The 15,866-nt window shown below is 35.2% G+C and overlaps 1 protein-coding gene across 3 annotated transcripts; it reads right to left on the reverse strand.

Annotated features, from left to right (window-relative positions):
- LOC109234431 (actin-related protein 2/3 complex subunit 3) lies at positions 3,437–9,922 on the reverse strand. Of its 3 annotated transcripts, none has more exons than XM_019400416.1 (6): positions 9,767–9,849; positions 7,641–7,743; positions 7,409–7,488; positions 6,363–6,471; positions 6,015–6,284; positions 3,437–4,120 (listed from the first exon to the last, which is right to left on the reverse strand). In XM_019400416.1, the coding sequence occupies exons 3-6, from the start codon at positions 7,409–7,411 to the stop codon at positions 3,978–3,980; spliced, it is 525 nt and encodes a 174-aa protein (XP_019255961.1). In that variant the 5' UTR covers positions 7,412–7,488; positions 7,641–7,743; positions 9,767–9,849; the 3' UTR covers positions 3,437–3,977. The 3 variants fall into 3 exon arrangements, with proteins under 3 accessions (XP_019255961.1, XP_019255963.1, XP_019255960.1); XM_019400418.1 differs by lacking the exon at positions 7,641–7,743 and adding an exon at positions 8,941–9,052; XM_019400415.1 differs by lacking the exon at positions 7,641–7,743 and having other exon boundaries at positions 9,767–9,922.

A 15,866-nucleotide genomic window follows, 5' to 3' on the forward strand; every position in this document is an offset into this window, starting at 1 on the left:
ATTCCAATCTTCCTTGTAGCTGTTAGATGATTGCTTCCTTGAATCTTGGGGTAATAACTTCTTTCAGATCTCTAGACCGTTGCTTGGATATCTCCTGCCAATGTAAGCTTTCCTTTTGAGATGGACCATTTTAATTAAGGATCTTTTGCATTCTTTGGAATACCTTAAATGCCTCTTGATTGCTGCTCCATTGTACTTCCTTAATTAGCAAAGACGCGATCCATTACTACCTTCACTTCCTTGTGCAATATTTTTTATATTCAATAAGCCTTCTTTTCATCCTCTGTGATTCTCTTCTTTGTTCTTGGAGATATAATTTCTTACTATAATATTGTAGTAAGAATATTCCATACGCAGTAGATCTTGTCCAAAACTTTAGGAAGCATTCTTCCATAATTCTCCAATGTTCCTTTAGTAGGTCTTGAAAAATAATCTCTTTCCATAAAATAGATTGTACTACATCCATAATATATTTTCTTTCCATAGAAAATATATTCTTACTTGTCCTTGTAGTATCTTTTCCATATAGTATCTTCTTTCCACAAAATAATAGATCTTCTCCATGATTTTAGCAACTTTCCTTTCAAGTTGTTGAAAAGCTTTCCATCCATAATTTTCATAGATTCTTCTTCTGATATTGTAGTAAGCCATTCAATATTTGAAATTTCACTTTCAAATATTATTCCTTCTAGATTAAATCTCTGAAAATAATCTTCCTTGATGAATTCTTCACATGATATTCTCTTTCCCATATTTGTTTGGATCTTTACTAGCATTTTCTTTCCTGTACAAGAATAAGATTACCACAAGTAAATATTCTTTGATTAATAATTATTTGGGTTTGTTATCATCAAAATACGTGAAACCTTGAAGCTAACACATACATGATACATTTTTGATACATGTGTCGTAGAAGAATCTTTTAAATTCGATTTTAACTACGAATTTTGATACCAAACGAGTCCAAATCACCTCCAATCTTGCTCAAATTTTGTATATTGCCTCATCTATATGTTTTCAACAAATTCCAACCATACCTATTTAAAAAAAAAATCCTTTTTTGCTCTATTTTTTAAATATTTATATCATTGATAATGAACTTTGACTCCAAACTAGTCTAACTCACCTTCAAACTTCATCAAATTTTGTATATTGCCTCATCTATGTGTTTTCAATGAATTGCAAGAATACCCATTGAAAAAATCTCTTTTTACCTATGTTTTTTGAATGTTGTTAATCATTGATAATTTTTGGTAGCATGACTAAAATCGCTAGTTGTCGGTAAATAGTGTCTTTTTTTGGTATATTGTAGTAAGATATATGTAGAAATGACACCAGGTAGCCACTCTAAAGGGCTGCTATTTAGGAATTAACAGTGCATCCTGAATTTCAGTTTTTCAGTTCAAATTTTCAGGACAAAAATGTTCTGAATCGTCCGGAAGTTAAGATTTTCAGTTTAAAAATTCAGGAGAAAATAAGTAGTGGTTAATCTCTAAACAGCATCCCTAATAATGGTTATATGTGCACTTGCCCCAAGATATGATTGCTTGTTGTTTATAATGATGTTCTTTTCTTTAGTTTCTTTTTTCCCCGTATAAAGGAGGAGGATTGTGATAAACTGACAGGAAGTGTAAAATTAGACAATTCATGATAAATCTCATTTGAGCCTATGCAAATTTCCAAATAGGGTTCAACTTATACAATGAAGGTGCATGATAAACGGGCAAAAATGCATATTTTTCGGTGTACTTTCATCTCATAACTTGTGTGATTACACTAGGTTACATGATTGTAGTGAATTATGCTCATTACGTGCATTCTTAATGTGATCAAAAGAAGTTGATTCGAGACCAAAAGACAAAATAAGGACTTTGCTCGTTCACTCTCGCGTGCACACGAGAGAGTGAACGAGCTACCTGAGGAAAAGCTTGAGAAAAAACAGCGGATTATGGTAAAAAGGCATGGAAGTGCACGAGAGACCTAGAAGGAAAGAAAAAGAGAAGAACTTCGCTCGTCCACTCTCGCGTGTGCACGGGAAAGTGAAGGAACTATCCTAAAAAGGTTATTTCGAAGTGGGCTTGTATTATTTTGCCCCCATGCTAACCCTATCCCATATAAATAGTCTTTAAGCTCACTTTTAAGAGGAAAGGGACGTTTTTAGAGAGGATTATCAACCGAAGGAGGCAAGAACACAGTAGGAGCAGGGCGGAGAATTCTTCTACGAGTTTTTCACTTCCTTCTTCCTATTTTCATTATTGGTTATGAATTCTGGTATTGTAGTTGTGCATACTATTATGAATAACTAATTCGTTATCTAGGGTTTTGATGGAACCTTTTGTAGGATGAATTCTTATTATGTTTTTAAATAATTGAGCCGTTGGATTTCTCTGTTTGCTCAACTACGTATTTATTGTTGTTGATTGAATGACCATAAATTAACTGTGGCTATTTAGTGTGTATATTGCTCGAGAGAGAGAGTACGCATTTAGGTAGTTGTTGAACAACATCACTCCTAACGTATGTGAGAGGTCAATACGGAGGGTTTAAAGGTGGGGTTAGGGATAACAAAACCTTGGTGCCATCATTGTGAGCGGTGAATTAGTGCCAGCTAGCATAGTTCGAGAGAATATATCTAGTAAATTATGGTAGTTGCTCGAGAGAGAGAGAGCTACGACACCCAAAGTACTCACGGTCGGTAGAGAATACGTAGGCGAAATTACAGAAGACGTAGCGGGAAGGATTCCGACAATTGGGGAAATCATAACTCTAGACCTCCTTAGTCTTGTCTAAAATTTCATCCTTGTTAGTTGATAATTTTACTGCTTTATAATAGTTGTTAGTTAATTAGTTAGAAACAAACATTATAATCTTTATAACCAGGAAATTGTTTGGACTTGTGTTTCTTAGCAATATTGAACAATTGTAGCTAAGCCTTAGTTCTCTGTGGGATTCGACTCCGGACTTGTTGACCGGATTATATTTACAGCGACCGCTTATCCTTTTTAGAACTAGAGTTGTGCGTGATCAGTTTACAAACTCGACTATATACAATGGTCGACTATGCTAGGGTGGGAGCTAATGTGTATGTTAAAATTCTGACTCCGTCTCTAAATTTTGCCACTGGAAAAGAGGCAAAGGACCATGCATGACCGCATGGGTAAAGGCAGCTTATGCACAAATCACACAAGAATGTGTCCATAATTAGCCTATAAACAACCATGTCAATTTGAGAAGAATTTCAAGGTCACCAAAGTTTACTTGTCATTTTTTCCAAAATTGGAATGACTAAAGTTCCTTTTAAATATATTAATTAAAAAAGAAAAGAGAGGAGATCCAGCTGCAAGGGTTTCAGTATAATAACATGTAAACAATCAGACTTTTATCCACCAACAAATATCATTTTCAACTCTTGAGAGTAACCGAATGACAGAAGTAGTATTTTGCATTGTTTTATTTGATTCAACATCATCAAAATACATATTTTATTACTTGAATAGGAAAGACTCATATCTAGTTGGCCCACAAATATCTTTGTCTAAATCCCTTTCTTGCAAATTGGGTCATTTTGGTGTGCACACTTCTTTCACACAATTTACACTAACAATATATGTAGCTTAAGCAACTACAATTACAACAATAACAGATATGCCTCAACCCCAAGCAAGTTGGAGTCGACTGTATGAATGCCCACTACTTGAGCAATTACAAGTAGAGTGAGTACTTTACAAAGTGCACAAAGTAGGTAATATTATGCGTTCTCGGTTCAATTATTCGTTGATAACACATGAAATGAGCCAAAAAGCAATTCTTTGGATAAGCATATTAGATGCTCCTATAGAAAGTCTGGTCCTGAAAAACATTGTGCATCACCAGTCATTGTTCATCACAAACAAACCTCACTAGGTAGTCTACGAATTCCGTAGCAGTAAAATCATCCTCTGCAGAAGTTGAAGCTCTGATCAACAGCAGAAACTTAGTCAAGGAAGAATCATGTTCATAAACTTTCTCTTGGCAAATGCTAACCACCATTTGTTAGGAGTTCCATTATGTCGATAAGCAACACTTAATAATCTCCCACTAGTTTCCTCCCTTATTTGCCTCAGATAATTCCTGAATAGTTCTGAGTTCAAATGTGACAAGCCAAACAAAAAGATTAGAAACCATCAGTCTAAGAGCCATACAAATACAATGGAAAAGAAGAAAAAGAACAAGATCACAAAAAGAGTAAATGTTGTCTATATTTGAGGTATACAGTTTTCTGAGGAGATAGAACAAACGCAAAATGCCATCTTGATGCCTATTAAAGCAAAAGAGGAACAAAAGTAAGAGACATTATAACAAGAACAATCATTTTGGAAGTCAGTTGCCAAACATTGCAAAAGTGTCACCAACAGAGGTGCTACAACATTTCAATATACCCTAACAGGAGAAAAAGAATAGGAAATTCATGATAAAGGATGTGCCTAATAATTCCACTATACAATCAAACTATATGCTTCGAAACAGGCGTGACAGCATAAATGGGCAATATAGCACATCAACTTTCACATAGAAAGTAAAATAAAGCGGTTTGCAGTTATTCTAACAAGAATTTTACAGTTACATTAAGCTGAAAAGAGTAAGGGAAAAAAGGAAAGAAAAAAGGTATATGAGAAAAAGAAAAAAAATTGCCATTTACTTACTAAACCCGATCAACCTGTCAACTTCAGAGACCCTAAGCTGGAAAGACACAGCAACTCTTTCCTCCCATCAGATTCCTCCTCCAAAATAACATTAGTTCGTATACTTTTGGAACAATTTAGGGGCATAGGAGGAGATTGAAAAGCTAGACATAGATGCATAGAACGACCCAAGCGATCTCCAAATTGTTAGCAACAATTTTCTGACAGACTGCTAATGATCAGCTCATAAGATGACAACTATTCACTGTCTCCTATGATCACAATGGTTATTGGCAAGTAAATTTAAGTCAGGTGTTCTTTCTCTTTTTCAAAAAAAGCCATTGAGGGGCTATGAGTTGCCACTAACACCCATACTTAGGTTCTAATTCCGCCGAAGTACTTTTTCAAGGAGCGCCATAGTTGACAGGGTTTGGAGCCAATACTACTACACAGAGTAGTGTATTGGTAGTCCAATTTTTCTTTTATAACAGAATACAATTTTATTAGAACAACACCCAAGCGGGACTTGACCTGTATACAAAGTGTAAAAGAACTCAAGGTATTTAACTCCTTTAATCCAACTTCTACTAAATTAGTCGTGGAACCATCCTAGCATGGAAAACAGAGATACAAGCCCATAACTCTCAATTAGTGGTTGTACAAAGACAAACAAACCTTCCATCAAGACCAGAATGGAACCTTCTGTTAAAATTAGAGAGTTCAGATAGGAGGAATTAAAATGGTTTAGGAGAAGATTGACAGGAGAGAAAAAGACAAGGTTTGCTGTGTGGTTTCAGATTGGAGGCTGCACAGGAAAGAGGACAATGGACTAAAATAAAGGTTGCATTTTTGACAGGTCTGGATATCCAATGCTCGGGAAAATTGATAAAGCACATCAAACTCACAGAGATAATGGAGTTCCCAAAAGTCTTTTGTTTTGCTCTTTCCTTTTTCCGAAATTGACACCAGGAAGTGTTTTCGCTCCATCAACCGACATTGACTTATTAAGAAAGAGATTGCTGATCCCAAGTTTTATTACCCTATTAAGTGTTAAGAAAGTCTTCTAGCTCGTATAATCTTTCTCCACTTAGAATCAGATGCAATGTTGTAAAAAGTTAGGATTCAAGCATTCAAATGTAGTGTAATTGGAAATTCCAGAAGAATTAAGTTGGCAAAATTAGACTTGGATATAATAACTGAAAAACTATAAGCTATGAACTTGTTTGTTTTCATTTTAAAACCTCAAAAGACAAAATGGAAGCAAAATAGCGAACTCAAAATCAACCGAAATCATGTATTGGTGGTTTATTCACATAGAAAAAAGAGGGTTTCTTAGTTCATCAAACAGTCTACCTGCTTCTTTCTTAGATTGGGCAGCAGTAAATAAGCCCGGGAAGGGAAAACCTGACTCTCCAGGTACAGGAACTGTTTCCAAACCTAGGTTGATGATAGCCTTGGTTCCTTCAGCTAAAGTTCTGCAGCCTTCAAGTCTCTTTAGAGCGATGTTGATATACAATGTCAAATAGATAAGTAGCTTGTCAGATGAGCTTTTAATATCAAAGTTTTTGAAGAAGACATTTGCTCGGAAGAATGTGATTGCTTCATCGACAATATCAGTTGTATCTGCTCAAAAATAAGATAAGCATCAAACCGTAAGAATGTATAGACATTGCCATTGGAAAGATAAGACTCACGACTAACCTTGTTCTGAAACTGGAGCAGGTCCCTTTATATGGCTTTTCAGAGGTAATAAAGGGCATCCACAAGCTTTACTAACTCCTTCCTCATCAACAAAACTGGAGTGATAAACCTGCAATTGAATCAAGATCAGGTTTCAGCATTAAATGGGGCTGACTGTTTGGGGTTAAGACACCCTGTAAAATAAAAAGAATAGAGTGGATTAAATGCAAAGGAGATATACATTGAAGTTGAACACAGAAAATTCATAGTGAACACAAATAGAGAGCTCATATGGCCCCGGATATCACAGAGCATATTACAGAAGATCACGAACGGTCAAAAGGAACGTCTACCCAAAATTGATAAAAATCTTCGTGAGGTTGTAATCCTCTGTGTTTGGATTAAACGTTGGAATTACTATCAAGCTTGAATCTTGACGGTAATTCTTTCTTTTATAAATCCTTATATCTTTGGTTCTTTCTTGTCGTTCTTCGGGGATGATTGATTTCATATATCATCTATTACCATAGACGTTCAGAGCCTGGGATTCTTCCTGTTCTTCAATTCCCGTTTGGACTTTCTATCATGTTATTTTCATTACACACTTAATTAGGTATTATTCCACTTTTGTGTATCTGAATCGTATCAGGTCCACTGCCTCTAAATCGCTTATCCTGTTGTTTACCACCACTTGACTATACACTTTTGAAGGTAGTACAAATCAAAGAAAACACCGCCAATCGATCCCGCGTAGTCGATCAGTAACAGATCCTCATTGCCAAGATATGGTGGAAACATGATAATACTATTTGTCAATTATTTATTTGTTTCTTTCTCTTTGAAACCAAAGTCTACATAATGAATAACAGTGGAATGAAAAACATATGAAATGTAAGCCACTTAGCTCACTTAGTGCACCATACCATGAAAAAGGTGCAAGTTTAACTACCAAAGTAAAAGAGAACAGTGATTTTCATCATGCATGGCCTTAATCACACTATCAACTGTCAAAGAGATAATTGTCGTCAATGTAATGTAGATATTTAAAACAAAGCTTGCTTCCATACCATATTCCTTGCTGGAATTCTTGTTTAGTACCAGCAGAGGGGAATTTACACTCTCTAGTCAAAGAGGCAAATAAACCAATCTGCAGATGCACACATCAAGCATCAGATATGAACTAATAATTGAAATACTACTAACACGACTCCTAAATTAAAAGGATGTGAATTGAAGATTCACTTCAACTACTAACATGACTCCTAAATGAAGAGGATGTGAATTGAAAATTCACGTCACCTAGATCAGATAACTGCTCCATCGTTCCAATTTATGTGGCAAAGTTTGACTCGACATGGAGTGGAAGGGAAAAAGAAAACTTTTGAAACTCGTAGCGTTAAACCTGCCATGACATTACTATGGCTATAAAAGCATGCCATTAGAAGGAAAAAAAACGACATCTAAAGTTAATTATTTCCTAATATAGAAAGTACCAGTGGTCAAGGGTATTCAAAATATCTTAAGCATCACATATGCCTCTCGTTTGCTTACATTTGCACCCAAGAGTGTGGGGCCTAGTGGTCAATGAAGTGGCTTGAGAACCATGAGGTCTCATGTGCTATCACACCCCTTTTTTACCTCATTAAGAAGATAAAAGTATTTTTGAGAGCAAAAGAGTTTTCAGTTGTGAAAGTGACCAAATATTGTATTCAAAGGGATTTCTCCAGAGTCGCCACTTGACATTAGATTTCGGTGTGCCAAGTCACCATTTAAATATATCCGCTAAAAAACACACTTGAGTCCAAAACTAGTATGCAAGCAGAAAATTCTGGGTAAGGAGGTTCATGTGACTCGGGGAGAAGGTATTCCCCAAGTCCCACAAAAATAATGATTGCATATTTGATCAAGTTAGCTTTAAAGAATACTCGAATTGAGACCACGCAAACAAAATTACACAAAATAAAAGGCTTCAAGATTGTCCCCACCTAATAAAAGAAAGAAAAAGAATAGAATAAATCTAAACTATCCTACACAACACTTCCTTGAAGTTGCTCGTCCTTGGCCTGCAAAAATAATTAACTATGGGACAACCTTTCACCTTATCCAATTCAAACATGCATCACGTCCTAGATTTGCCTACCCATGTGTGACGGCCTAGTACATGCTCCAAGTGATTTTAAACAATTAAAGTAACGCAATAAAATATGTTAAACCCAATTTTACTTTCATTTAGTATCCAGCACCTCATGACTTATGTCAAACGCTTCGTTCTTCTCTTTTAAAAACTTTCAAACCTATCCAACTACATGTTCGATCCAGTAATGTAAGGAACGAACAACTTAGCAGATAACGAACTATGGAAACGCAGCAAACGTGAGTAATTAAACCCAAATAACAAGGAAAAATAAAACAAACATGATGTGGCATATATTCCAACTCTTAACAGCATGTATTCCACTCAAATCTCCATTCAAGAAATCAGATTTGCAAAACTATTCAATATACGTACTAGTTCAACTAACGAATCACAATCAACATAATAGCTACAAAGATCAACCAAAGCAAGATTTGAAATATAATTAGAACAGAAACTACTTACATTTAAAAGATCAAGTTAAGAATGGACCTTAGAGTAGCAAAATCGGATTTCCTTCGATGCTTTAAAAATATACATGGACCTCTAAGCAAAAACCGAACAGATCTGAGAGCCGCTGATTGAAATACGAACAAAATTAACACAGAGGAACCACCGACCAGAAAACAAAGGTACGACCAGACAACCTCGAATGGGAAACCCCACTGACTCAATTGTTTCTGCTCAAATCGGAGCGACTGAATCTCAAACTCAACGAGTTCTGACTCAACTGATAGAACCCTTTTCCAACTGGAGAAGTTTTGTTACTCGTGTTTTGACTCATTCTATCCGTATCTTTTTCGTGCTAGCTACGAGAGAATATATGAAATAAACATAGTTCAGCAAATCATCAATGTTGCATAGAAACAGGAATGCTAAACTGATCATTCACACAACTTCAACTATAATGGCACTCTATCTTTTTTCGTTACACGTCAAAAAGTCATTAGTCACCACAAGAACACGAAATTAACACCAGCATTTCCGATTTTAGTTTTGTCCATTAAATTCCATAATCAAACCCCCAGTTTTCAAGAGGATTAACTTTTAACCTACTGAATTCTAAGATCAATTACACAGTTTCAAGCATTTTGAAAAAAAAAAAAAAAGAAGTTGTAATCACAGCTGTTATTAACAAGTATCATCGCACATTCAACAATTCCCACAACAACAGTAAAAAACGCAATTAATTAAACGTGAAATTATGATCATAGCAAAGGAGGTAAAAAAAATGCAACATTGAAAAATAAAGAAAAAAGAGCTTCGAGGGCATAATCGTTATTTTACTCACAGATTTGGGAGAAGAGAGAGGTAATTTCACCGGGCGAAATACTGAAAGCTTTTGCGATCGAAAGGAAGGGGTTAAGTTTTCTGGTGAAGAAGAAGAGAAGTAATGAGAATCAAAAGAATTGGCTATAATTGCAAATTGGTAATGGTAGTTGGAGACGGGCTTAGCGATAGCAGCTATTTTTTAAAATAGCATGTGCTAGCTAGCTTTTTGACTAGTATTTGAAAAATAGCCAATATTTGCAAAATAAATGAGAAATAGCCACTATTTAATGTAGAGATAAAACCTGAATCAAAATATCATTAATTCAAGCTAATGCGCATAAAACTCTAGCATATTATATTTACGAATTCCAATAGATTATGCTGGAATTTCATTTGTCAAGGGGCACCCACCTGGTGTCAAGTGGGTTCACTTGAACCCGCTTCGTCGAAAAATTATACTGTGTATATTGATAAATTATATTTAAAAGAGTAAAATTACAGTACAAAATATAATTTGAACCCACTTTAACATAGACAGTCCATTATCGAAGTGGTCGAGCGGGTTCAAAATTTGCGAGGGGTGCTATGATCGAATCCCGTTTGGGGGGTTTACCAATTAATTCTTTTAATCTGTGCTTGGACTGGAGTTGTGTGCCACGTAAAGCTAAGACATTCTTTATCTCAAATTAAACATCATCTTGCCCTTCAAATTTAGTCCTTTGTAATTTTACTATTACACTTTACTTCTTTTTCTGTTCTCTTTTACCTGCAAATAACAACTTCCTATTAATAATAAGGAAAACTTTAGAATTAATTAAATATCTTAGAGTTAATAAGTGTTTGTTAAATTAGAATTTTTGATGTAAAAATTGTTAAATTAAATAGATATTTCTTAAAATAGAGATAGATAATCTTTTTTGACCTTCATAAAATATTTTTAGGTTTATTAAAATTATAGAGTGCCAACTTTAAAGTGACTTCATTTTGAGATTGTATTAAGAACAAAAAAGGTTAATAAAATGATCAAACCCTACTTGTCATACCCAATATCACTTATACTATTAGACACGTTCATTTTTTACCGAACCCGCTTGCGTAAAATCCTGATTCCGCCACTGATTGCAACCTTGCATCTATTTGTAATGCACTTCGTATGTACAGAGTTGGCGGAGAGAGAAATAGAAATTAAAATTTAAAAGCTCGAAAGAGGTTCAAACTTCATACACAAAAAAATATTCTTCATTTTCCATCAAAACATACGTCACATTAGTAAAGCAAAAGAGTCACGAGTTTTATGTACAAGTTGTGGGCAAATATTCATCCCATGTTGTAAAATCCTTGAAAACTAGTTAGAAGGTGATTACACTTATTTTTGTGTTTAATTTCTTCTAATAAAAGGAGAACACGTTTGTACCTTCCATATACTATCATTACCAACTCTTTCGCATCTGGTAAGATGTAAATTTTAACGAACGATAATTTTTAATGCCTCCTAAATGCGATAGGTTTATATTCTTTGAGCCTCAATTTTTTCGGAGTATTGCTTTTTGGTTAATTACTAAAAAAAATAATATTGAAACTTTATCTTTAATGGATACTCTTCCAACTTATCATGGTATAATTATGATTCTTGTTATGAATAGAATTCTATTTGAAGTGAATATCTATCTTGTAGAGAGTTTTACTTTGTGACTAAGTCATTTTTCCCCTATGAATAGAGGGGTCTTACCCCTATTGTAAATCACCCCAAAATTCAATAAGAATTCCATCTCTCTTTTCTCTGCAATTTGTTCTTCTACTTTTATTGTTTCATTACACGTTATCAACACGATTCTACCGTCTCAAGAAGATTAAGACCATTGGAAGCAAACTTGGATCAAAGTTCAATTATAAAAATATTTGTTTAGTTGATTCATGTACAACACATACAATATTCAAAGAGAAGAAATATTTCTCTCATTTAAGTATGTGTAAGGCAGATGTTACTACAATATCTGGTAGTAGTAAATTAATTAAAGGCTCTGGAAGAGCTACTATAACTCTGCCTAAGAGAACAATACTTATCATAGAGAATGCAATGTTCTCCTCCAAGTCCAAGAGGAACTTGTTGAGTTTTAAAGATAACCGTCGAAATGGATATCATATTGAGACAATAGATGAGAATAATCTTGAATATCTCATCATTACCAAGAATGTCTCTGGCCAAAAGAGGGTTATTGAGAAGTTCTCATCTTTATCTTGTGGCCTGTATTGGACAAGAATTAATGCAATTGAGGCACATTATACTGTAAACCAAAAGGTTACTGATTCCAATACTTTTGTACTTTGGCATGATCGATTGGGACACCCTGGATCAATTATGATGAGACGAATTATAGAAAACTCAAATGGGCATACATTAAAGAATTCTAAGATTCTTTTAAATAATGAATTTTCTTGCACTTCTTGTTATCAAGGCAAGTTAATTATAAGACCATCACCAACAAAGGTTGGGATTGAGTCCCCTGCGTTTTTAGAACGTATACAAGGGGACATTTGTAGACCTATTCACCCACCTAGTGGGTCGTTTAGATATTTCATGGTCTTAATAGATGCATCTTCTAGATGGTCTCATGTGTGCCTATGGTCATCACGCAACCTCGCGTTTGCAAAATTAATGGCACAAATAATTCAATTACGGGCACAATTCCCCGATAATCCAATTAAGTCTATTAGACTTGATAATGCTGCTAAGTTTTCATCCCAAGCATTTAATGATTATTGCTTATCAATTGGGATAAAAGTGGAACATCCTGTAGCTCATGTTCACACTCAAAATGGTCTTGCAGAGTCTTTAATTAAACGTCTGAAATTGATAGCAAGACCGTTACTCATGAAAATGAGGCTGCCCACTTCTGTTTGGGGGCACGCCATTTTGCATGCAGCAATGCTAGTTCGTCTCAGACCGATAAATTATCATAAATATTCCCCGTTGCAATTAGTTTTGGGTCATGAACCTAATATATCCCATTTAAGAATTTTTGGATGCGCAGTATATGTGCCTGTAGCACCGCCATATCGCACCAAAATGGGTCCCCAAAGAAGGTTAGGAATATATGTTGGGTTTGAATCGCCCTCTATTATTCGCTACCTCGAAACATTAACGGGAGATTTGTTTACTGCACGATTTGCAGACTGTCGATTCGATAAGACACTTTTTCCAAAATTAGGGGGAGAAGTTGGTGAAACCAAACGGGAAATTTTGTGGAAAAATCTATCATTATCTCATCTTGATCCACGTGCCTCTATTTGTGAAAAAGAGGTGCAAAAGATTATCCATTTACGGAGAATAGCAAATCAAATGCCAGGCGCATTTACGGATTTGAAAAGGATAACAAAATCACATATCCCGGCAGAGAATGTTCCAATCCGTATTGATGTCCCTGTTGGACAATCTTCTAGTGTCATAGCTAATGAGTCAAAAGCACGCCTAAAACATGGCAGACCATTAGGTTCCAAAGATCGAAATCCTAGAAAAAGGAAAATAAATGATCAAAATGACACTACGAAAGAATCTTATGAAGAAATCTATGATTTAATAAATTCTGAGATTCATGAGGAATCCACTGAGCCCGAGACTCAAGAAAATAAGGAACTATCAATAAATCCAATCGATATTGAGACAAATTTGAATAGAGTGGATATAGTGGTGGATTATGTCTTTGCATACAACGTTGCATCTAGCATTATGCAAGAAAGTGAGGATCTTGAACCTCAATCTGTTGGAGAATGTCAACAAAGACGTGATTGGCCAAAATGGCAAGAAGCAATCCAATCAGAGTTGAATTCACTTGCAAAACGTAAAGTTTTTGGGTCTGTAGTCCAAACACCTAATGATGTTAAGCCTGTTGGCTATAAATGGGTCTTTGTACGCAAGAGGAATGAGAAAAATGAGGTACAAAGATATAAGGCACGCCTTGTTGCACAAGGATTTTCACAAAGGCCTGGTGTCGATTATGAAGAGACATATTCACCCGTTATGGATGCTATAACGTTCCGTTATCTCATTAGTTTTGCTGTCCATGAAAAGCTTGACATGCATTTAATGGATGTGGTTACTGCCTACCTTTATGGCTCACTTGATAATGAGATATACATGAAAATTCCCGATGGATTTAAAATGCCAAACGCACATAATTCAAAGTCCCGGGAAATGTTTTCAATCAAATTGCAAAGATCCTTGTATGGTCTAAAGCAATCAGGACGAATGTGTTATAATCGTCTTAGTGAGTATTTATTAAAGGAAGACTATATAAATGATGCCATTTGCCCATGTGTTTTTATAAAGAAAACAACATCGGAATTTATTGTACTTGCCGTATATGTTGATGACATAAACCTTATTGGAACTCCTATAGAACTCCAAAAGGCAATTGATTATTTAAAGAAGGAATTCGAGATGAAAGATCTCGGAAAGACAAAATTATGTCTTGGTTTGAAAATTGAACATTTGGCAAACGGAATATTTATTCATCAATCTACCTACATAGAAGGTATTGAAACGGTTTTACATGGATGGAACACATCCATTAAGTACTCCGATGGTTGTTCGATCACTTGATGTGAATATGGATCTATTCCGACCTCAAGAAGAGAATGAAGAGCTACTTGGTCCTGAAGTACCATATCTTAGTGCAATTGGTGCACTAATGTATCTTGCTAACACTACAAGGCCTGACATAACTTTTTCAGTTAATGTCTTAGCAAGATATAGCTCTGCTCCTACAAGGAGACATTGGAATGGAATCAAACACATATTACGGTATCTAAAAGGAACTACTGATATGGGCTTATTTTATGGCAATAATTGCAGTCCTGATCTTGTTGGTTATGCCGATGCTGGGTATTTATCCGATCCACACAAGGCTCGATCTCAAACAGGTTATGTGTTTACCTGTGGAGGCACTGCCATATCTTGGCGATCGACTAAGCAATCAATTGTGGCTACTTCATCTAATCATGCTGAGATAATTGCTATTCATGAAGCAAGTCGAGAATGTGTGTGGTTGAGGTCTATAATACATCTTATTCGAGACAAATGTGGTTTGAAATGTGACAAACTACCCACGATTTTGTATGAAGACAATGCAGCATGCATAGCTCAATTGAAGGGAGGATTCGTAAAAGGAGATAGGACAAAGCACATTTCACCAAAGTTATTTTTCACACATGAGCTTCAAAAGAATGGTGATATCAATGTGCAACAGATTCGTTCAAGTGATAATATGACTGATTTGTTCACAAAATCTCTACCGACGTCAACCTTCAAGAAGCTAGTGTACAAGATCGGGATGTGAAGGCTCAAGGATGTGAATTGATGCTCTCATCAGGGGGAGTTAATGCGCGTTGCACTCTTTTTCCCTTACAAGGTTTTGTCCCACTAGGTTTTCCTTGCGAGGTTTTTAACGAGGCAACCAAAAAGGCGTATTATTAGATATGTGTACTCTTTTTCCTTTTCTAGAATTTTTTTCCCATTGGGTTTTATTTTAGTTAAGGCTTTAATGAGGCACATTACTTATTGAGTAGACATTCAAGGGGGAGTGTTATGAATAGAATTCTATTTGGAGTGAATGTCTATCTTGTAGAGAGTTTTACTTTGTGACTAAGTCATTTTTCCCCTATAAATAGAGGGGTCTTACCCCATTATAAATCACCCCAAAATTCAATAAGAATTCCCTCTCTCTCTTTTCTCTGCAATATTGTTCTTCTACTTTTATTGTTTCATTACAATTCTAAAGTTATTTAGAATAGACTAGTTGAAATACCAATTTTCATAATTCAACAAACAATACTGATAACTTAATGCCTAGAGAAAAGGAATAATTCCAGAAATGATGCTGGTATAAAAAACCTTTGATAATGATATTATCGTGGAAAAGAATCTTATTTATGTTTTTCTTTTAATTTGTGGTCCTCATTGTCTTAAGAATAATCCATCAGATTTTTTTTTTTTTTTGGGATCAGTTTAACTTGCTAACGAATTTGGGGGCTTTTTGGATTACTTAGTTGATTTTGAATTGGATATACATAAATACAAACAAATTTAATAAATTCAAAGGGAAGGTTTTCTTCTATTTTTT

The sequence above is a fragment of the Nicotiana attenuata genome, chromosome 11 (assembly GCF_001879085.1).
Source record: "Nicotiana attenuata strain UT chromosome 11, NIATTr2, whole genome shotgun sequence".
NCBI classification, from domain to species: domain Eukaryota; kingdom Viridiplantae; phylum Streptophyta; class Magnoliopsida; order Solanales; family Solanaceae; genus Nicotiana; species Nicotiana attenuata.